The sequence below is a fragment of the Castor canadensis genome, chromosome 10 (assembly GCF_047511655.1).
Source record: "Castor canadensis chromosome 10, mCasCan1.hap1v2, whole genome shotgun sequence".
NCBI classification, from domain to species: Eukaryota; Metazoa; Chordata; class Mammalia; order Rodentia; family Castoridae; genus Castor; species Castor canadensis.
In genome coordinates, this window is record NC_133395.1 from 67,818,467 (window position 1) to 67,843,470 (window position 25,004).

The following is a 25,004-nucleotide window of genomic DNA, read 5'->3' on the forward strand; positions in this document are numbered from 1 at the left end:
TTAAGTAAATATTCATTTATATGAGTAGATGAATAGATGGTAGTACAGCGTTGTAGGTATTTATTAGGTTTCAGGATTTTGGAGACTTTTTTTTTGCCTCAACCACAGACATCTTTTTCTTACAGCTCTGAAGATGAGAAAGTTCAAGATTAAGGTGTCAGTAAGTTCAGTTCCCCTAAGCTGAAAAGGTGAGGACCAAATGTTGAAGAGCAACTAGACTCTATTCTCTCTATTCTCTCTTTTATGTTTTTTGGGTTTTTTTGAGACAGTGTATCACTATATCTTCTAGGTTGGCCTCAAACTCAAGATCCACCTGTCTCAGACTACTGAGTGCCCAGATTATAGCTATGAGCCACCATGCTTCATTGTTCTCTCCCACTCATAAGGAATTGCATCACAGGGAATCCCACACTCAGGGCTTTTAACTGAATCACATCCCAAAGGCCCTACTTTCACAAACTATTACATTAGGAGATGGAGCTTCAACAGAGGAATTTGGGGAAATGACAAACATTCTGTCCATAGAAGATTTTTATTTGTAACTTCAGATTTAAAAGAAAAATGAATAGAGTACAGTTGTGTCAAATAATGATGGTGATATTCTGGGAAATGCATCACTGGGTGATTTCATGGTTATGTGAACATTATAGAGAATACTTAAACATACTTCAATGGCATAGCCTACTACAAACCTAGGTAATGAACATAGAAAATAGGTTATTGTACTAAATGATGAAGACAATTGTAACATAATGGTATGTGAGCATGTAAATAGTGAAAGATATGGGAAAATATGGTACAAGAGATAATAAAGGTATACCAGACAGGGCATTTATCAGGAATTGAATTTTCAGACCTGACAGTTGCTCTTGGGCAATCCAGGGGGAAAGGTACAGGAATGCCTAGCCCACTACAGTAAGCTTTGTAAGCACTATAGACTCAGGCTTCACCAAATTTATTCAAAACATTTTTTCCAATAATAAATCAACCTTGCCTTACATTTTTGACTTTATAAGTATTTTTAACTTTTTAAAATAATGTTTCTTGTTTCTGATTTTTATTAGTCTATATCAATTGTACAAAACAGTGGGTTTTGTAAGACACTTTCACACATGTGTACAAAGCACTTTGATCATACTCACTCCCGTTACCCCCTCTTGTTTTCTATCACCTCTTCTGCTCATGCTTTCCCTCCTCACAAAAAGTGTCCTTTCTACTTTCACGTCTTCATTTTTAGCTGTAATTCATATACCAGAGAAAACATGTGATATATGTCTTCCTGAGTCTAGCTTATTTCACTTACCATCATGATCTGCAGTTCCATCCATTTTCCTGCACACAAAATGTTTTCAACTATCTTGAAGGCCAAGTAATATTCCATACTGTGTTAGTATCACATTTCTTTATTCATTTATTCACCAATGGGCACCTAGACTGATTCTATAACTTGGCCTTTGTGAATAGTGCTGCAACATGGGTGTGCAGATAACTCTACTTGACTTCTTCGGGCATATATATAGATGCGATATAGCGGGATCATGTGGTAGTTCTATTTTCAGTTTTTTGGGGTCCCTCCATATGGATTTGCATAGTAGATGGACTAATTTATATCCCACCAAGCATATGTAAAGGTTGCTTTACCTCCTCATCCTCATCAACATTTGTTGTTTTTTGATGATAGCTTTTCTGACTGGGGTGGCATGAAATTTCAATGTAGTTTTGATTTGCATATCCCTGATGGTTAAAGATGTTGACTATTTTTTGTGCATTTATTGGCCCTTCTTTTGATAACTGTTCATCCATTTGCCCATTTATTAACTGAATTATTTGTGTTTTTAGTGTTTATTGTTTTCAGCTGATATATCCTGGATATTAATCCCCTAGCAAATAGCAAGCAAAGATTATGTACCATTCTGTAAGTTGTCTCCTCACTCTGCTAATTGTTTTCTTCATGTGCAGAAACTTTCAAATTTTATTTATTCCATTTATCAATTCTTGTGATTATATCCTGAGCTATTGGTATCATATTTAGATATTTATTGCTTATACCTATATCTTGAACTATTTTGCCTTAGTTCTTCTTGTAGTTTCAAATTTTCCAGATTTTTTTTAAAGGTACTTGATCTATTTTGAATTGATTTTTGTACAGAGTGAGAGATAAGGATTAAGTTACACTCTTCATTTGGATATCCAGTTCTGCCAGCACAGTTTGTTAAAATGAAAAAATGGCCATCTATTCTCCAATGTATAGTTTTGGCATCATTTGTTGAGAATCTGATGGCTGTAGTTGTGTAGGCTTATTTCTGTGTCTTTATTCTACTCCATTGGTTTATGTGTCTTTTTTTATTTTTATTTTTTTTGCCAGTACCGTGCTGTTCTGGTAATATTTCTCTGTAATAAAATTTGATATTGAGCTTTGTGAATCCTCCAGCATTGCTCTTTTTCTCAGGAATATGTTGGCTATTTGGGGTCTTTTGTGCTTCCATATGGATTATACAATTATTTTTTCTAATTTTTTAAAGAATGTCTTTGCAATTTTCTTGGAGATTGTACTGAATCTGCTGATCACTTTTAGTAATATGGTCTATTTTAAAATAATAATTCTGTTGATCTATGAGCATAGGAGGCTTTTCCTCTTATTGTGCCTTACTCAATTTCTTTTTTCACAGTTTTATAGTTTTGATTGTAGAGGTCTTTTACCTCCTTCATTAAGTTTATTTATAGGTATTATTGAGACTATTGTGAATATATTTGTTTTCCAGATGTTTTTTCTTAGCATGTTTGTTATTGATATATAGAAAAACTATTGGGTTTTATGATAATTTCCTATCCTGCCATTTTATTGAAAGTGTTTATCAAATCTGAGAGGGTTTTTGTGTGTGAGTCTTTAAGTTATCTTAAGTATAAGATCATATCATCTGCAAATCATCATAATTTGACTTCTTCCATTCCATTTGTATGAATTTTATTTCTCTCCCCTGTCTTATTGCTCTAAGAATTAAGACACTATATTGAATAACAGTGGAGAGAGTTGTTAAATTTTATTCATTTCTGACTTTAGAGGAAGTGTCTTTACTTTTCCTCCATCCAGTATAATGTTGGCTACCAACTCATATGCATAGACATTGTTTTGTGGAGGTATGATCCTTTTATTCCTTGCTTCTTCAGGAATTTTTTCCCCAAACAGACACTGAATTCATTCAAAGGCTTTTACTGCACTTATTGAGATGATTATGTGATTTTTATCCTTGATCCTATTTAGGTGCTGAATTACAGTCATTGGTTTTCATATGTTAAACTATTCTTAAGGTGGGGGCAGGGGGGAGAAATGAACCAAGCCTTGTATGCACATATGAATAATAAAAGAAAAAAAAACTATTCTCAAATTCTTGGAATAAAACCAACTTGATCATGATCTTTTTAATCCAACTTGATCTTTTTAATGTGTTAAAGAACTCAGTTTGCAAGAATATTATTGAGGACTTTTATGTCTATGTGCACAGAGGAAATCAGTCAATAGTTTTCTTTTTCATTTTTTAACATTTTATTAGCACGTAGTTGTTGTACATGGGGTGTCATTGTGACATTTCCATATATGCTTTCTCTTTTTGGTTGCATCCTTATCTAGTTTTGGTAACAGTGCTGCTGATAAGAATGTAATCTGTAGCTGTTGCGTAGACTGTTCTTGAGATGTCTGTTAATTTCATTTGATCTATAGTACAGCTTAATTTCAAACTTTCTATGTTTAATTTTTGTCTTTATGATCTATATATTGATGAGAGTTGGCTGGGATATTAAAAACAACCCACTATTACTCTACCTGTTCTTTTTATGTTCAGTAGTGTCTGTTTTGTGAAATTGGGTGCACTAACATCCCGTGCATATATATTTACAATAGTTATATTTTTGTGATAGATTGCTCCCTTTATCAAAGGTACTGACCTTCCTATCCCTTCAGACTAATGTCTGTTATGAACTTTTGAAGTCATGTCTCACTTTTCCATATTTCTTGTAGTTCTGTGTTGTGATTTGCACACCTGGTTTTCTAAATGTTTCTGAGAGTTTTATATTTTAGACTTCTTTAAATTTCTGGTAACTCGATAGATAGTGGAGTTGATAATCCACTGCTAAACGCATCAGCTGCAGCAGCTGGTAGAGGTGGAGTCTCTGAGTTGATGGCATTTGCTGCTTTCTTCATGGCTTCAGCATGGCCTGTTCTCCCTGGCTGGAGGTAGCTGGAGATGGCTTCTAAACCTTCCCCAGAATGTCAATATAAAGTACTTCTCTCAATATTCTGTGTCTCACAAATACATATGACTATGACTTATTAATGAAAGTTAAAAATTAAAGAGAAAGAAATGCTAACTAGCTGGATTTAATCATTACACATTGTGTGCATGCATTGAATTACCAAACTATGTTCTCCCACTGAGCTACATCCCCTGCCCCATTATCCCATAAATTCATATAAATAAGATAATAATCAATACAAATAACTTTTTAAAGAAATGTCCTTTTGTCAATCTTTATTCACAACAGCTAAAAGACAGAAGAGATGTGGAAGGGCTATTGGGCCTCCTTGTATTTATGACATCTGTGAAAGAACAGGCCAAAATGCCATTGACGCCTCCTGCATGGAGCATCTCTGAACTTCTGAGTTTCATAATGTTTACTTCCCTCTCCCGGACAAATGAGAATGAGGAAAATTTAAATATGAACCCAAAGGAATCTCAGGGCACCTGAACTGGACCTCTCTTCTCCTCTGACAACTTTGCTTTGACTCATTCTGCCTTCTCTGCCTCCTCCTCCTCCACCTCTTCCTCCTCTCACTTCCTCTTTCTCTTCCTGTCTCTTTCTCTCTCTCTCTCTCTCTCTCTCATCTCTCCTTCCCTCCGTCTCTCCCTCCTTCTCTGTTTCTATCTCTCTGGCCTGATTGACAATGTACAATCTCAGCTTTTCTTTTCCCATTGCTACAACTATAGTTCAGAATATAATACTTAACATTCCAAATTTTAGTTCATCATTCAGAATATTATTAGAGACTGGGTCTGGTGGTATACACCTATTATCCTAAAACTTTGGAGGTAGAAGTAGGAAGATCACAAGTTTAAGGCAGCTTGTGCTGCAAAGTAAAACCCAGATTCAAAATCCAAAACGTTTTTTGATGTAGCTCCATGGCAGAACACTTGCCTAACATTTGCAAGGCCCTGGTTTTGATCCCCCATATTTGAGTGACATTAATACTTAGACATTATCAAGTATGAATGTTAATATTTGTCCATCTTTCTGTATATATGGCATACTTTAATAATGAGTATAAAATAAACAATTATGGCAGTAAATCACAACACATTTTATAAAATAAAGGAGGAAGTTCTGAATTCATAGTAATATTCAATAATAAAAAGGAGAAAAAGTGTGCATTTTTACATGCAAGAGTGTAGTGTCTTGGTTCATTTGTGTTGATATGAGAAAATATTTGAGGCTGGGTATGTATTCACAAAAGAAGTTTATTTATCTCATAATCCTGGAAGAAGGGAAATTTAAGGCTATGACTTCAGCAGTTTCTCTGGGGGGTGTCATTCTGTATCAATTCATAGCAGAGAAATAGAAAGGGGAAAAAGCCTCATGCAGAAAATGCAAAGGAGACTGGTACCGGGGGTGACTTGCTTTGTAAGAACCACCCATTCCCACAGTACTAATTGAGCATCATAGTGTTGAATTTAGACCATATTTTAGACAAAAGAACACTTTCAAATAATTAAAATTACTTAATACTGAAAAGCTCTTTATAGCTTATTTATTAGATATTGGTCAGCAATGGAGTATCTCTTGTTATCTGGAAAACATTTCAGAAAGACAGATACAGAGAGAAAATATGAGGCTAGTAGCCCACTTATTTCTGATTCCAATTCCAATCACTAGGCTATATGTTAGGAAAACAGAAAGATAAAACACAGCAAAAACAAGCAAATAAAGCTTCATTGAGGAAGGAAGAGGATAAACATGAGGAAGACATCAGGATTAAAATGACTCATTAACTATTTTTCAATGTATTTCTTGATTATTTAGGAAGTCAACATTTCTGAGAAACAAAAGGCAAGACAAGCAGTTAGAAAACAAGTTGGGAGCAAGAAAGGCTGTTATCAAGTAAAAACTTCTCATGGTCACCTATATTAAGATTTCACAAAATGGCACGATTCAGATTTCAGAAAGAATAATTTTGGAAAGTCATTTTCCCCCTAATTTTTTCTTGTCTTTTGAAAAAAAAAAAGATGTATCTTTCTCTCCCACAAAAAAGACTAGCAAAAGATTTATGAACCTTGTTCAACATTGCTGTAGTATACTGTTTGAAATCCACAGGCTTGAACAAATGAATAAATATTCATCACCTCTGCTTCTTTTGTTTTTCCAGGTGCCTCCCATACTCCTTGATAAGCAGTTCTCTGAATTCACTCCAGACATAACACCAATCATTCTGGCTGCCCATACGAATAATTATGAGATTATAAAACTTTTGGTCCAGAAAGGTGTCTCTGTGCCCCGACCCCATGAGGTCCGCTGTAACTGTGTGGAATGTGTCTCCAGTTCAGATGTGGACAGTCTCCGCCACTCCCGGTCCAGACTGAACATCTACAAGGCTTTGGCCAGTCCCTCTCTCATTGCACTGTCAAGTGAGGATCCTTTCCTCACAGCCTTCCAGTTAAGCTGGGAGCTTCAGGAACTGAGCAAGGTAGAAAATGAATTCAAGTCAGAGTATGAGGAATTGTCAAGACAATGCAAACAGTTTGCAAAGGACCTCCTGGATCAGACAAGAAGCTCCAGAGAACTGGAAATCATTCTTAATTATCGAGATGACAATAGTCTGATTGAAGAACAAAGTGGAAATGATCTTGCAAGACTAAAATTGGCCATTAAGTACCGTCAAAAAGAGGTGAGTGTTGTCAAAGTGGGTCCATCAAAATGCTATGGAATTGAGTCCCAGCAAAGTAAGCTGCAACTCACAAAAACGGTATTGAGTTTTACAGCATTTTCCACTCACCTCTAAGTGGGTGACATTTACTGTTTTTGAGATTAATTATTATCTTCACATTGAAGAGTGGTAATGAGTGGTTTAATAATTGGTCGTGGTTTTTGGCATTTGTGTGAAAAAGCACACATCAACATGTGATAAAATGGAAAACTAATGAATTTTAGAATCTCCTGACGGAGTTCTGTCTCAGTCTGTACAACAAGTTTTATAACTTTAGAGGCTCACACATAGATCTCTTTGAGTTTTCTCATCTGATAATGGACTTAAAATTTATTATATTCAATCTATATCTATCTATATATATATATGCACTTGAAATATTTTTCTTACATATTCATAGGAATTTAATATATGTGGATTTGTATGGTGGCCCCTAACAAACTATAAGGTATAATATTTTAAAAGCACATTATTAGAATTAACAATGAAAGTCTTTAACAATAGGTGAAACTACTAAAACTTTCTTCATATATTGCTTACTTTCTTGATTTGTAAGAATAAGGTGTTAAATAAGGTAACTGCAGGAGAATACTAACTTCTCATGGAAACTGTCATATATTTGAAGTATTTAACAGAGAAGTCTCAGACAACCTACACTTATCACCCAGTTTTATTGTTTTGGGTTTCCATTACAATCTGTGTTTATCAACAGACTTTTTATTTCTATCTCCAGAAAATATTGGTTCTCTGTTCACTTTTTTAATCATTGTCACTGAGGTTTGAACTCAGGGCCTTACACTCTTTGGTTGTTTTTGAAATAGGGTCTTGTTTTATGCCTTGGGTGGTCTGGATAGTGATCCTCTTATTTGTGCTTCCCCACTTAGCTGGGATGACAGATGCATGCCAGCACATTCAGCCATTGATTAAGAAGTGATTACGTGAACTTTTTGCCTGGGCTTGCCTCAAACGAGGATCCTTCCTATTTCTACTTCCCAAGCAGCTATGAATACAGGTGTGAGCCACCATACCTGGCCTCTATTCACTCTTGAATAATGATAATTTTCTATTCTAGAACAATAGTTGAAAAGCTACAAAAAGCAAGAGAGGAAAAAAGGAAAAGGAAGTTCTGAATTCATTTCTGATGGAATAATAGCCCTGACTTCTTTGTCTACTGCTACTTAATAAATACTTCAGGCTCCAAATACCTGCATTCATGGCCTTGAGTTTTTCTTGTAATTCATTGAATAGATGGGATAATCCAGTTATCATGAGAGCCCAAAACTAGTTGATGTTTCTTTTTACAATCAAGGGAACAATTTCTTTTGTGTGCACTTCCTCTGACACCAAAATCACATATGCTAAGTGGAGTCCATGGAAAGAGTATTAACTCATTGTCTTAGGTTATGTAGTTAGGACTCAGGTACCTAATATCACAAAGGGTCTAGAATAATTTTAATATGCAATGATAAGATAAATTGATGAAAAGTTCACATGATTAAAGATTTTGAAAGTTCCTGCCTAACAAGTGTGAGGCCCTGAATTCAAACCTGATATTGCAAAAAAAAAAAAAAAAATTAAAAATCATTGCATGCATTGTAGTGGATAACATGAGTTAAGATTATAATGTGACCTCAGAATTATGGCTAGAACTTCTTAAAGATCCATCTTTAATACAGGATTGTGATTTTCTTTGTTTAATTTTAATTTTCTTTGGGAAAGGGTGCAAAGCACTTAGTACTGAAAGGAGACTTGTCTCTGCTCTTACATAGCTTATTGTCTACAAGGAGATTAAATACATATTGTTTTCTGTTTTGTTCCCGGTGCACTAAAAATGAGTGCTCATCCCTACCGAACATTTGTTTCTTTGTTCAGTATACTTTATAAATATGCAAAGTGAGCTCAACTTCAAAGTTTATTTATTGAGCAAAAAGTCACAAATTGAGTTCTTAGTTAGTTATGTCAGAAGCAAAGTAACCAAAGGCATCTGATCATTTCTAACACTTCTTTCACGATGTTTATACAACTTCTCTATTATGGAGTTATAGTTTTGGAGGGAGAGAAAACTTAGTAATACAATAGGATGAAAGTTAGCAAAAAACATATAACATGTAAGAAGAAAACAAGAATCCATTACCTCTCTTAAAAGAAACATTTTAAAGTCTCTCACATTTGCATTTTTTTCCTTTCATCTTTTGAGATTTCAATAGAGCAAAAATATTAAAACGAAATTCTTACACACTTGTCTGGAGAATCTTTCATTCAGTATAAAAGAACATATTTCACTTGGGCTGATGATTTTCCCAAAGCAATGTAGCACTGTCCAATTGACCACATTATCAAAACATCTAGAGTAAGGTTTTACTCACATATATATACTTTTAAATCGTAAATTGTGTTTCATGAAACATATTCCAAGATTATTCAGGAAATATTGACTTCAACATATTTGATTCAGCCAGGCACAGTAGCTCACACATATAATCCTAGCTATTCAGGAGATGGAGATCGGGAGGATCCTGATCCAAGGACAGCCTGAGCAAGAAGTTGGTGAGACCACTATCTCAACAAACAAGTCCCAGCTATGTGGAAGACATACATAGAAAGACAGCCATCCAAAGCTATCCTAAGTAAAAAGCACAATGAGACTCTACCTGAAAAAACACCTAAAGCAAAAAAGACTAGAGATGTGATTCAAGACGTAGAGGGCTTACTAGCAAGCATGAGGTCCTGAATACCGAGAAGAGAGAAAGAAAGAGAGAAAGAGAGAGAGAGAGAGAGAAAGGAAGAGGGAGAGAGAAAAAGGGAGAGAGGGGGGAGAGAGGCACAGAGAGAGGGACAGAGAGAGAGAGAGAAAGGGAGAGAGAGGGAGAGAGTTTTAGTTTTGGTGAGGAATCTGAGTCACTGAGTGTTAAACAATGTGAAATGTTGGGGCTAGCATGCAAGTCCAGATCTTAACTCTAAAACTTTTCTCATGTTTACTTTTGTGAGTGTGTGTCAAGCAATAATCTCTTTGTCCAGTTCTGAGATGAAACAGGGTTCGAAGCCAGCCCCCACATCCCAATACCACTGGCAAACCAAAGAGCATCAAGGAAGCTAGGAATGATCAGCACTGTGTACTATGTGCCCAGCACTGATCCCCCTCCTGTGTGTTAGCTGACAGTGAGGCATAGCTAAAGACAGGTCTTAGACCAGGAACTCATCCCTTGGTCTCTGGCATGACTTTGTGGATGTAGGATTTCTGACAGTTAAAATGATTTCCAAGCTGTCATTCCTCGTGCCTAATGTTTATAAGATCAGTGAATGTGTATGGAGAGCATGAGGCATTCTCTGAATATTTTTTATTGCAAAAATCTTACCTAGCTTCGGTTACACAAGGTTGATACCATTGTGAAGTAACTCATCCACAGACAAGGTAGCCTAGAAGCAGTGAAATAAGTCAATTTGAGTGAAAGCATGACAATTCAATCTCTTTATAGCTTTTCACATTCAGGTGAAGAAATAATTTCTACATAGTAAATACCATGCATGTATATTTTTAGTTTGCTTTTCTCTTTCACTAGCATTTGTCAGCCACTTTGTAACACTAGCTTTAACATTTGGTACTAATCTGAATTTTGCCTTATAAAGAAGGAGAAAAATCAGCATTCTACCAGCCCCTCTACTGAAATTCTCCTTATATTCCATTTATCTGTTCTTGATAAACAGAATGAGAAACTGAAGGAGAAAATGTGAAGATAAGGATGTCAATCACATGCCTTCCATAGCATGGTGAATTGAATTAGTTCCAACATTCCAGAATTACAGCTTCTTAAAGCTCCTTTAGGGCTCCCGAATTTTATGCTTTTATGTTTCTGGGTTTATTCAAAGCTACATGATCAAGAAATAAGACTGGTATTAAAGGAGACACAAGGAACTGAGGCACCACAAAGGAGGAACTCCTAATACCACAGAGAGGAGGGTACCAACAAAGTGTTAGGCAATGACGAGAGTCATTAAATAATGAATACAGGTCAGAGACAGAGGAAATTGTATTTTCTTTAAACTGTCTAGAGCTGGTCTTATCTGTATTTCATAGCCTTCCATTTTATTTTATAAACTCTATACTGATAGCTTTTTGTGCCAAAATTGTTTTTAGATAGCATTTAAAAATTAATCATCATTTTATTAAATTGATAGTTTAAACCTAAAATTGCTGTGGTATGAACTTCATATTGAAAACAAACCAAATAGTTTTAAGATAATGTTGCTGCATGGCTGTTGCATCAGATCCTTGTAAAAGTGTTGGTAAACACTGGATTCTGTTGGCTACTCAACAGCCAATCACCTGTTTGCACTAACTACAAATCACACAGAATAGCTGATCCTTCTTAATCATTGGTTGTCTTTGAGTCTTTTATTTTTATTTTTATTTTTTTCTGATTTACTCTTGTTCAACTCTGGAGATTCTAAATTTCACTGTTCATGTTCTTTTGGGCCCAGAAAAATTCCACATCAGATGTGGATAATTTGAGTATAATATGTTCCACACTATGGACATTTTGTCTCAGAGACATCAAATAACTCTTATAGAAATATAGCAAAGAGAGCAATTATAAGGAGAAAAATGAGAAAAGATAGTCCATGGTAGTTACCCTTATATATAAGATTTTTCATCTGAATTATCTTTCCATCATTTAAGTTAATAATGGCATTTTCTAGCATGATTCACTTATTTAACATATGCTACACCATGATATTTTCTTCTTTTTGCCTCTTCTATGTTTTAAGCTATTTTGAACTCATTTATGTCCCCCAAATGTCAACTCAAATATCACTTTTTCTAGGAAGTCTTCCCTTAACCTATCCATTCCCAAGTGAAAATTAACAATTGCTTTCTGTTTTGCATAGCAGCAACACAGCTTCTTTTTTTTTGTAAATGTTGACATTCTTTCTTGTTGTCTGTTTTAATGTTTTGCTGATTCAAGCACCTTACCTTTAATCGTACCTCTTGCTATCTGCTGCCCACAACATGACTAAAAGTTTTTTGTTTCAGTTTGTTCTTTAGAAAAAGCAAAGTTAGGAAGAATTTTCCCAGTCCCATGTCCTAAGAAACTCCTCAGCTCAGTCACTGTGAAGCTAGCACATGAGTTCTGTGTAAAGCATCAGTGTACACCATGTGAAGAGCAAATATGTATGCTTACTACAGTCTTCCTAGATCTACAGTCTCATCTTTCATAACAGTCACTGTCACTGCTTGTGGTCCAGATTTCAGGCAAATAGAAGCTCTTAAAACACAGCTGTGCTATTTTACCACCTTGGGCTTTTTACACCCAGAAGTGTCTAACATATGGGCTCTGCGGAATTTCACTTTGTTTACCTATTGCAGTGAGTTTCACCTGGGTCATGGGAAGAGTAGTTTTTCAATAACACACTGTTGCTTCCAACCCATCCACAAACCAGCACAATCAGAACACCTAGAAGTGTGGAGGAAATTTTTTAAAAATAAACTAACCAGATTATTCCAATGGGCAGTCAAAGATAAGCACCAAATGAAATGATTCATCAAGGTTTAACTTGCAACCCTGTCTTTAGAATTCCTTGACTTTCTCAGGTAAGGAAGTCAGTGGCCCCACACATGGCTGGTCATCAGGATCATCTGGACAGTTTTTTTAAATGGCATCCATCTTTACCCCACATGCAAAAATTTGTCTTCAGCAAGTTATTGCATTCATGGTGTCCCACAAAACTTCTTGTAAGTTTCTGACCTCTTTCTCCTCACCTCATTACCTATCCTTCCATCTTCCTCATTCCTTAATGGTTGCCCAGAAACAGATGTCATTATAGCTCTCTAGTGGACATACTGCTCCTGTCTCAAGATTTCATTACTATATTTCATTTATCTGAAAAAACAAAGCCCCAGAGTTTGATAGGAAACTAATAGCCTATTTAAAAGAGGAGAGTGGGCTTGGGGAATGGAAAGATAACCTAGCAGTGAGTGGCTGATGGCTCCTTAAAGGCACACAGAAGGGAAGGGCTCTTTGATATTTTCCCTGTCCTCTGATGAGGAACCTAAAAGCATGGGATGAAGCAGTCCATACCATACCACAGCCATATCTTCTTCCATGCACATTTCCTATCATCTAAGCATATACTGGAAGAATTTTGTCTTATTGGTGTCAAGCAACTCATCTTTGTGTGGTAGAAATTAAGTGTTGTATTAAAAATATGAGTTCTATAGATTGAAGTAATTCTCTTTTCCATTCCTAAGCAGGGTTATACTGTTAGACAATTTATTCTTTGCTTTCTATGTTCTCAACTAAAACGGGCTGCCTTGCAAACATCATAAAGAAAGTCTAGCGGTTAGTATATTTCCTGGCATATTTGCCCATGAAGGAAAAGCTATTATTGTCCATTGTCATTATTAATACCATTGCTTTTGCCTGTGACTTTGCAGGTCCCCAATTCAAAAGGCTAAGTACACACAGAAAAATGCTAGACAGTAGAAAAGTTGGTTTCATCACTTATGTTAATATTTGTGATGAATATTCATCTGTGCCTCATGGGTTACATTACCATTTTGAATATCAAAAAGTTTACCTTTCTTACATTCTATTAGTATAATCTGTATTCTAAACCAATATTAAGATATACATTTGTCACCAAAAAGTATAACATATTAATTTTTTCCTAGTCTCTAAGGTTGTTAATTCCTTAACTCTTCCCATAATAGGCTTTCAAAGGCATGTTGCACTGTATACTGTACACTTGATTTTTGCTTGTCCTTTTGACTTGCATTTTAAAATATGTTTTAGGCATCACCTATGTATGCTCTTTGAACCTGACTGATTCAGATCAGAATCATGTCTTATCACAGCAACACTTACAGAAATGCTAGGCAGATATTAGGATTTTAATACATGAAACTATACTGATTGATATAAATAATCACAAGACCTGTAAAAAGGGATAAAGTGCAGCCTTCTTCTCATTTAACTTCTTCTCTCGCTGTTCTGCAGAGGGCACTCACTAAACAATTGATGAATCCCTGTATCTCTTTCCTCCAGGTGTGCATACACCTGCTGTTGCTAGGCAAAGGTGACATGTATTACAGATCGCCTGATGCTTCACCCCAGCTCTTTCCTAGGGACCAAACATTTCAGGGCATGCCACTGTGTAATGGAGGAAGTAAATGCCTGTTAAGGACTTGTCGGCCTGCTGACAGAACTATGACAGGTCATTAGGTATTTAATTTAACACTTGGCTTTTAGAGCTAGGAATTCAATCCCCTTGAGTTTCTTTGCAGCTAATTAAGTGACATGTAACCAATTTCTCCTAATTCTTATCTGAATTTGGTTTTTTTTCCTTCCACAGTTAAATTTGAAATCATGTATGTCCAAAACATTGTGTAAATTTATCTTTTTAAACTGTTCCAATTAAAAAGTGACAGATATATGTATAAGACATTAAATAGCAGATTAGCTTTAAATTAGATATAAAACATAGTTTATATTTTATACTGCATTATACAAATAGAGAGCAGATTAAGCAATTTATTTCCAAGAGGTAAATGTATTCATTGTGCATAAGCAGCTCTTTCAATTCAGACTTTGTCATAGACAAAAACTAAAAACATTAAGCTTGTGATAATATCTTTGAAAAATTCCATTGTATGTTGGATCCCTTCTCTTGATCCTTGGATTAATTGCTTTTCTACAATAAACTGGTACTTCTGACTCCATGATGATAAACAAGCAAGGTTTGGCAGCTAGATCAGCTCTTTTTATTGTTCAGATACGATCATTTAGTTTGCCAATGGTAAAGAACCATTTTTTGTTTCTTTTGTACAAGTGCTCACATTTAAATTTCAGGGTTATTTTCTCTGTGGTTATTATTTCACAGACCATATTATCCTTGTCACTCACTACTAAACAAAATTAAGAACTGCCAATTTTTGCAGTCAAGGATTTATTCCATTTCCTGGAAAAGTACAAAAAAAGCCAATAGGTTGTCTTTTGGAAATTGATGAAACACAAACAGTCCAATTCTCAAGAAACACCCACTTGAGTTTCTTTATGAATTGTGTATATGAGAATTTCCCCTCATATTAATTATGTTTGAATTTTTAGAAACAGAAATCTACAGTAAAACTCTGCAGGACTGATAATGCCCATACTATAATTTAGTGATTTGTGATTCTGAAGCTGAGTTCTGAAGCCATGTTTACAGATGGCTGGTAGAGAATGGGTATAACATCATGTACAATTACTTTTTTATTCTTTGCATTACACTCTTTCCTCCTTTCCTTTCAGTTTTAGGGAGCATACTGTGGCAGGCCCTCTGCAGCACCAGAAAGAGAAAACTAAAGCCTTCCTCTTCCATAGTTCTCCTGCCTTCATCTGCCCCTCTGTCAGCTCCCTGCATCTTTGTAAAAGCTTGCTTTTTATTTTTAGCAGCCCTATTTAGTGTATAAATGTGGGACACTATTGTCATTTTCCATGGCATGCTCCAAGCACAGTGATTTTTCCCAGGCAGGTCTAGGACACATAACCTTGGAGCCTCTTTGCACCTCCTTGGTCCATATTCTTCCCTTTAAGCCCTGGGCTGAAGCTGGACATCTTGTTGGCAGTGCTAAGGCAGGGGACACAGGAGAAATCTTGTGGAAAGGATTAGGGACTCCTGCCAGGAGCGTCCCTGTAGTTACACAGATGCTTCCCCTTTTCAAATGCAGTTGTGCAAGTGCTTATAGAATGTCGATTCTGACAGAAAATGAGGAGACTGCAAGACCAAAGCCAAATTTGGATTTCTTTCAGAAGTTTCCAAGAACCTGGAATTTTACTCTTGCTTAAATAATGGCATGACGTATTCAAAAGTTACATCGTGAAGCCCAGAAAAATGGTTCCTAATTTTGCTTGAGGTCTTTATTGGGAAACTTCCTGGAAAAATAAGCACCTTAAATGAGTTTTATTGGAAAATTAGGACTCATTGAGTCAAAGATGTTAGAGAAATGATTATGGGAAAGAAGGACTATTTGTAGATTCATGGAAACAAAAAAAAAAAGAGCAAGGTATATGGAAAATGCCTTCAGTAGCCTCCATTTTATCCTCATTCTTGCCCCATGGCCTCTGCTCCAGCTCTTCTCTCTGCTGGCAGATATAGGTGGTTTCTTTGTTGGGTCTCAGCTCATAATACAATCTTTTCATTAGAGATTTCCACAACACCCAATCTAATTAGTAACTTCATCACACACCAAAACATTATCCCAGTTCCCTGTTACGTCACAATTTTGTATCGTCATGACTTATCAAAGTCCAAAACAATTTTATTAATTTTTCTGTTTAATTACTTATCTGTCTCCCCCCTCCTTATCTAAGTGTCTTCTTGCCTGATACTATTGGAATTCCAATGCCTATGCCTGTGATAGTGCTTCTTAGAATATAGTAAGTGCTAAATAAATAATCATAAATTAGTGGGGCTATGATATTTAATCATGATTTAAATATATAAAACTATGATCTTCACTATTTTTCCAAATTCCTTTTATCCAAAGATGAATTAATTATCTTTCTCTTTAAGCCTGACCCTTTTTCTGTCATCTCTGTTAACATAGGAGGCACTCTCAGTTACTCATGTTAGAAATCTAAGAACTATCTTTGATTATTTTGTATCTATAGTCTCATGAAGCTTGATTGGATAGATGTGGGATGTCTGCAAATTGTGAGGTGTAGTGTAATTTTCCTCTTGAATAAGAGACTGCCTTGGTGACTCATCTAACCAATAGGATGCAACAGAAACAACTTTCTGTGGTTTCCAAGGCTTGTCATAAAGGCTTCAAGCTTCCATCTAGGCTATCTGGGAGCCTTTGAGCTGCCATGTAAAAGTCTGCCTATCCTCAGTCCACTGTGTTGGAGAAGCAATGGGCAGGCATGCTGGCCAATATTCCCACTAAGTCCAGCCCCACAATCCTGCCTTTAATTAGTAGAACTTAGACTAATGTGTGTCACCCTGTTTCCTTGGCTCCATGGCTCCGTCTCATTCCATCTGACTTCACACACCATTCCAGAATATCTAACACATAAATATTGCTCCATTTAAAAATCCTTATACTAAAATATAATGGCATATTATTTTTATGGTAAAACATGTATAATATAAAATGACCCATCAAACATTTTTTCAGGACACATTTCAGTGTCACTGAATGCATTTACATTTCTGTACAACAGGATTTTTTCATCTTGTCAAACTCAAAGTCTATGCACACTGTAGAAAAACTAGCCCTTTATTTACCCCAACCTTAGTTGCTGATAAGCACCATTCTACTTCCTGTCTATATGGGTTTGATTACTCTAAGTACCGTATATAAGTGAAATATTACAGAATTTGTCTTTGGTTACTGGCTTATTTCACTTATTACAGTGTTTTCTGAGTTCACCCATGTTGTAGCATGTGTCAGAATTTCATTACATGCATACATACATACATATATAATGCAATACATGCCCGATTTTGCTTATCCATGACTCCATGAATATACATTTAGATTAGTTCCTTTTTCCAGTTATTGTGAATATTTCTAAACCGTAAGCTGGTTCTCTAACACTTACTTTCTGTTTTCCATAAAATAATAATACAACCAGATACATCATATGTGGACCATGTCATCTCTTGGATTCTATGCTTACTTGTCTCAGAATTCTTGTATTTCCTCTCCTACGCTGTGCTTTCTGTATGCTATCTCCATATTTTGTCATCCTTTTTATTAGTTTGAAATGCAGCCACTACCTCTGGCTAGACACTGCTGTTTCTTTAAGATATTAAGACTCAGTCTTCCAAATATCCCCACTTTTACTCTCTGAGGCCAACTTGTTTCACACCCTTCTATTTCTAGAATAAATACTATTACCCCATCATATTATAATTAATTGTTGTAGGTCTCATCTCTTCATGAGACTCTCAGCTCCTTGATGATAAAGAACTGTGATTCTTATTTTTGCTATATTTAGCACCTACAGTTGCACTGACACATAGTATGAGCTCCATAATGTTTGTTGAATTGATGTTACTCTGTTTTCTTCATGTCAAATCCATTTTTGTAATGCCACAATGATAGTCTTTCTAAGGTATTTTATGTTACAGAATAACCTGACATTGATGAGAAGAAAATAACAAAACTTTGTGTATAATTTTATTCACTGTCCCCTATAAATATATTAAAACACTGGTTATTCTACAGGGAAAGATAAGAGAAACAGTCTATAGTTCCAATGAGGACAGGGTAGGGAGTACTACTTAAATAATATTTAGACAAACATGTAAAATGCGTATTTTGTATGGGGTTCTTTCAATTTTTAGTGAAAAAAATTAGGCAATAAATTATTTGTAAATTTAAATAGAATTTTTAATGATGTTAATTCTCAGTTTTATTCTATATACAGTTTGGCAGCTTATCTGTCCATACAAGTGTTGCTGGCATCGTGATTAGGGAGCATTGGTCATGAAACCCAAGTTTAGGTGCCTAGAAGCTGCAATACCTGTTAAAATATAATGGCTAGTGTTGTACTTTTGAATCTTTTCCCTTTCAGATTTTCCTTGTGTTTCCTCATTTCTTCATGGACTACTGGTTACTGATGTGTCTCTGCTGGCACTCAGACTCCAGAGGCAGAGTTTTGATTTTGGTAGCTTCCTCTGTTAAGGAAGAATGACCGATATCTGTTAAAGAAGAATGATCAATTATGTTAAGAAAGAATATGAGTAGTGCTGGCCTTTGAGGTAAGGCCAGTAACGCAGCTTCTGTTTGTAATTCTGTGAACTGAGGAGTTTAGAATTTTGGCCAACTGTTTCAGAGAACACAGTGAGTGAATATGTTATTTAGGGATCCTGCAGAACAAAGAGATCTAAAAAGAGTGCTCATAATTCCAAGTAGCTGAATTTCAATCACCAATATGTTCTTACATATAGGGTAGCTTAGTTTGGAGGAATATCATTTGGGAATAAGAATACAATGTACTGTGTGTTACCCCTTTTAAAACAAAATGTAGGTAAACTTTTCTTAATAACTCAGATCTCCAGAATGAACTGTAGTTATTACCTCTGTGGTAGACTGTAAGTTGAGGATTTGGAAACATTCATATTAACGGTTATTTTTGCCTATCTGAAATTATGGCAGAAATTTAATTTTCTTTATTTTGAAGTCTCATTCCTGATTATTAAGCCTTCAGCTATCTCTGCTTGCTAGCCTAGTACAGCTTTCTTTTTATAGTTTTGTACTTATTTTGATCATTCTTAAATTAGACAGTCCAATAACTACTTCAGGTCAAGTTGTGGGAAGATTAAAAATTCTCTAGAAAATGAGTACTCATTTATAAACATAACACATAAGATTTAATGCATGAAGACAGGCCATGGTTCACACATATAATACTAGCTACTTGGGAGGCAGAAATAAGGAAGATTCCATTTGAAGCCAGCCTAGGCAAAAAGTTAGTGAGACCTATCTGAACCAATAGCTGGTGTTGTAGTGAAGACCTGTCATCCCAGCTATATTGGGAAGTATAAAATAGGAGGATCATGGTCTGGACTGAATGGGGCAAAACCAGAAATCTTTTCTCCAAATAACCAGAGCAAAAGGGGCTGGAAGCATGGATCGAGCTGTAGAGTGCCTGCTTTGCAAGTACAAAGCCCTGAGTCCAAACCCCTGAGTCCAAACCCCAGTACTGCCAGAAAAAAATTAATGTGTCATACTGTGACATTTATTTTACCATTATGGAGACTTTTAAAAAAAAAAACTTTCTTTGATTTTATAAAGACCAAATTAGCTAACAGACTATGTGTCAATATTTAAAATAAATATCTTTGTGTGTGTGCATCCATGTTTGCGTTTGTACAAATAGCCATGATACCATGGAAAAGAAATGTTCAACCTTTTAAGATTCAAATGTAATTAATATAAATAAGTTGTTTCAATAGACTTTATGAAAAGCCTGTAAAAACTTTTATTAAATTAAGATAATTTTATCAAAAAAATTCAACAGAGGAATAACTAGGAGAAATGCTGCTAACATTTACAAGAAAATTTAATTATAAACAAAATTTAACAATGGATTTTTTTCACATATAGACACATATAGAAGAAAATAGGTAACATGAATTTATAAGTTATAAACAATAATAATAAAAGATACTGTTGGTTCCCCAACTAACCTTTCAAGGTAAACTACACTACTCAATGTAAACTAAGTTTTTAAAAACAGATCTGAAATTTTAGAGATCTTTTGTTTTCAAAATATAAGACTCCTGGAAACTTGAATGACCCTGTTTAATTAGCCAACTAAACATGTCTTCAAAGTTCACCTATGTTGTATCATGCATTAAAATTTCATTCCTTTAAAACAATAACAGTGAATTATATATATATGTATATGTACATATGTACATACACATATCCATACGTATGCATAACCAGCCCTAGCCTGGTTATCTAAACTTTACTTTGTGTGTTGTATAAAATAACTTCCAAGCTCAGTAATCAGATACATCATATGTGGACCCTCACTGTCCATCCTCAACTCTTTCATTTTATGCTCAGCAGTTTCAGAAAGCTATTATTTCCTCTCCTATTCTTGCTTTCTGTTTGCTGCTTCTGCATTTTTTTCATTGTGTTATTAGAATGAAATACAGCCATTTCCTCTGACTAGATCCTGCTGTTTCTTTAAGATGTTAAAACTTAGTCTTTAAAAGTTATCCTACCTTTCCTTTGCAAGGCTAGTTTGACTTTCCCTCCTCATTCTGAAGGAAGTACAGATGCCACAGGGTCACTGAGGGGTCCTTAGCAACTGTGCATTGTTTATTTTTTTATTTAAAATTTTTTTTCACTATGGTTAAATACACAAAAAACTTAGGATCTTAAACCTTCAAATGTGCAGTTCAGTATTACTAATTACATTCATATTGTAGAGCAAACATCACTACCCTCTGTCTCCAGAACCCTTTTAATCTTGCAAAACTGAAGAATGGGTAAAGCTTGATCAATGGGTATTAAAGTTACACATAGAAATGTTTAACCTGAGTTAAACATTATACAACATTTGTATGTGTTAAAACATCACAGGGTATCCCATTGGTATGTACAGTTATGTTTTTACATATCAGTTAAGCATTTAATTTAATTTAAAAATTACCTGGTTGTGAGACCTGAGAAGCAGCTAATGAAGACCAAGAAAGAACAATTAGTTGGGCACTAGTAGCTTATGACTATAATCTTAGCTACTTGGGAGGGTGAGATTGGAGAATCACAGTTCCAAGACAGTCCTGAGGAAATAGTTTGTGAGACCTCATCTCCAAAATAACCAGAGCAAAACAGACTGGAGGTGTTTGCAAGCACAAAGCTCTGTCAACCTCCCTCCAAATAAATAAATAAAACCTGAGACAGTTTAAATAAATAAATAAACTTCATCCTGTAAGTTTGTTGGAAAGAGAATACACAAGCATCTAAACCATGTAGAATATTGAGGGGCTTAATAAATGGAATATTTCAATGTTACCTTGCACATAGATCCATATTTCCATTCTGAAATTGCTAAATCAGAGAGTAATTCATAATCTTCTACTGTAATATCTGCAAAAGTTCTATGAAAGAACATTCTGAATGAATTCTCTGCATGAAAAGTCATGAGTTAAAATAACCTACACATTGCACTACTTTTATAGTGGGAAATTGAAATGCTAAATGAGAAAATGATATTTAGCCTGATAAAATTAATTGGAGAAGTCTTTAGAATATATAGGAATTAGTTCAGAGATTAAGTTGAGAAATCTTTGAACATTAAGTTCTGTTTTCACAGGTGAATTATAGAGTTTTCAATGTTCAGCCAAATCTACATATCCGATTGAATAATTATTCTAGAATGCTCATGGATACAGTGTAGGACCAAGGGCAATGGGCAGAAACTCCTTTGTAATTATCAAATAAACAATAACACAGTGTGAACCCTAAGACTCCCTCTTTGAAAGTCCCAGCTTTTAACATTAATAGCGAAATATGTGTTTTAAATGTCACTTTGCAGCAATCCCTAAGGACATATCATTTATCATTTAACAGTCTATTGCATTTCAGAAATGACTCATTGTACAAGTTTTTAAAAATTTCAAAACAAATAATTAACAAATAAACATATAAATATAATCTTCCTCCTTTATGTTGTTTAATTGTCACACTGACAGAGAGCTGACTAACATAAAGGGAAAACCCTTGGAGAAACTAGAGATATTTTTTGGTCTTCTTGTAGAATAAACATTTTCTAGATAAGCAGTTATGAAAAATGGGAAAGGTATGGGCTGTCAATCAGGGTCTTCTCTCCTTTCTTATCAAATAGAACTATTCCTAGCCTGGCTCTTAGAAAGCTTTGTATTCAGTCTGTGAGATTAGGAAGAAGCTTTTTTGTTTGTTTGTTTAGGATGTGTCTCTTTGTGGTCCTATTCTCAAATTCTTCCAAACACTCAAAATATATAATCTGCCACAGAAGCAGACGTCTTTATACTGGCCCATGTAAATTCTTTCAAAATCACTGGCAAATCCTCATGTTTAAAAATTAGACTCCACCAATTGTTAAATTGCATAATTTTCCTGAGCTATATCTGAATATACTGTTAAATATGTATCCCAAAAAATTGAAAATGAAATATATTCAGAATGAACACACGTAAAACTCTCATTAGTAATATGGGAAATATGTTCAAAATTAGAAAATGAATTCACTTCTAAGTAAAATTATGTATGAAATACTGATTTTTGTCAGTACTTATGCACGTTTGTCATTAAATTTTACATTGAGACATAAACATTTATTTGTGTGTTTCTTCAATGCTGATCATCCCTATTTTTAAATTAGTAAACTTTATACCACTTCAGTGAGCTTTCTTACATGAAGGTCTAATACAAAAGTAAAATAAAATTTTAAACTGTTTCTCATTAAATAATTCAGAAAAATAATTTCAGTATTGGAGAGAGAATTCTAAGGGAAAAGAAAAAATGCCTCATTGCTCAGTTTCTCAAGCCTAATTAAATGGTAGACTTGACTTTACTGTTAGGAGTGACACGTGTCTGGCTAACTCTTTACTTGTACAACACACAGCAGATAGTTATACCTTTTTGTATTCTGTTTTAGTGATTCCCATTAGAATCACAATGTATTGGGATTATAGGTCTGGGCTGGTGATACAGTTTAGTGGTACAGCACTCTCCCGGCATACATGATGCCTTGGGTTTGATCACCAGCACTGCAATTAAAAAATAATTGCAATATATACCTTTGTTACTTTTCTCTTGCTACTGCTGCAAATATTCATATGATAGCTCAAATTGATGCAAAATTATTACCTTACATTTAACTGTCAAACATGGCATGAGTCTCACTGAGCTAAAATTGAGATGTTTACTGGGCTGCTTTCCTTCTGCATGCTCACAGTGAGATGAAATTCCTTTGATTTTTCTTCTAAAGACTTCCTGCACTTCTTGGTAATTGGTTCTCCTTCTCCAGGTTTTAGAGCCAGCATTAGAAGCAAGCCAAATCCTCAGCAGCGTCTTGGTGGTCTCCTCTTTTGCCTTCCCCTTCCTTCTTTTAAGGACCCTCCTGACTGCAGTGTGCTCACCTTGATAATCCATAATAAACTCCTTATTTTAATGTCATCCACCATTAGCTTGCTGTTGATTGGCAACCTTTATTCTCACTTGCCATGTGACATATGTCTATAAGATTTTGGATCTAGAATGTGGGCTTCTAGGCAGGTGCAGGTGGCTCATGCCTGTAATTCTAGCTACTTGGACTACTTGAGAAGCTGAAATCTGGAAGATTGCAGTTCAAGGATAACCAGGGCAAATAGTTCACGAAACCCTATCTGCAGAATAACCAGAGCAAAATGGACTGGAAGTGTGGTTCAATCAGTAGAGCACCTCCTTTGCAAGTGTGAAGACTTGAGTTCAAACCTAGTCCCACAAAAAGAAAAAAAAATTGTTGATCTTTCTATATGGAGGAAATTTTGCACTATATCTTGAATATTGTAAAAGTTATGTGGTAAAGATTCTAAATTCTGTTACAATCATTTTAAAATGTTTCTTTTTTTAAATTTAGATGTCAATTTGCTTAAAAATCTCAGTTCAATTCTTCTCCAAGCTTTCTTTAGCTGTGTTTGCAGTTTGCCTTATAAACACCTGGTTCAAGACCCTGCACAGAATTTAGAGAACTTGTTCTCTCTTTTCTAGAATTTTCTCTTCCCTTTCCAGATGTGGTTGCCCCAAATAGTATCCTCTATTTCTGTATGCCAGATTATTCATATTTTCAGAGTTTTTTCCACATCATACCACAGTGGTAGCCTTTCTCAGGCTGACAGCCTTATTTAAACAACAAACAAGTAAATATGAGGCTAATTTTACCTGTCTTTTCTTCCAAGTTTTGACTCTTTTCCAGAATCTCCATCTTTATTCATTATAGGATAGTTTTTATTTTATTTTATCCAAAATTATGATTGCTATATTCAGGGTCAGAAGGATTATCTGTATCTTCATCTGCTAAAGCTCCCATACAGGGAAACAATGTGCTAGATGCTCCACCTTCTAACATAGATGGTTTCCTTTCGAGAGATTCATGTGTTTCTTCAACTCAGCTGAATAGGTCTATTCGGAACAAAATGAACTTCTCTCCACCTTGAAAACCCTGACTGGCAGGTAGTATTCCTTTCACAAATTAACTGAGTTCTCACAGGGAAACAATGTGCTAGATGCTCCACCTTCTAACATAGATGGTTTCCTTTCGAGAGATTCATGTGTTTCTTCAACTCAGCTGAATAGGTCTATTCGGAACAAAATGAACTTCTCTCCACCTTGAAAACCCTGACTGGCAGGTAGTATTCCTTTCACAAATTAACTGAGTTCTCACAGGGAAACAATGTGCTAGATGCTCCCCCTTCTAACATTGATGCTTTTCTTTCAAGAGATACATGTGTTTCTTCAGCTCAGCTGAATAGGTGTAACAAGATGCCACAAACTAGGTAACTTAAA

General features: G+C 35.2%; 1 protein-coding gene across 5 annotated transcripts in view; it reads left to right on the forward strand.

The window, feature by feature from the left end:
- The window catches only part of Trpc4 (transient receptor potential cation channel subfamily C member 4), a 222,632-nt gene that overhangs the window by 100,308 nt on the left and 97,320 nt on the right, over positions 1-25,004 (forward strand). For all 5 annotated transcript variants that reach the window (XM_074043503.1, XM_074043502.1, XM_074043506.1 and 2 more), the window contains one exon: positions 6,416-6,934. In XM_074043503.1, coding sequence (XP_073899604.1) covers positions 6,416-6,934 — 519 coding nt within the window. The remainder of the gene's footprint in view (positions 1-6,415; positions 6,935-25,004) is intronic.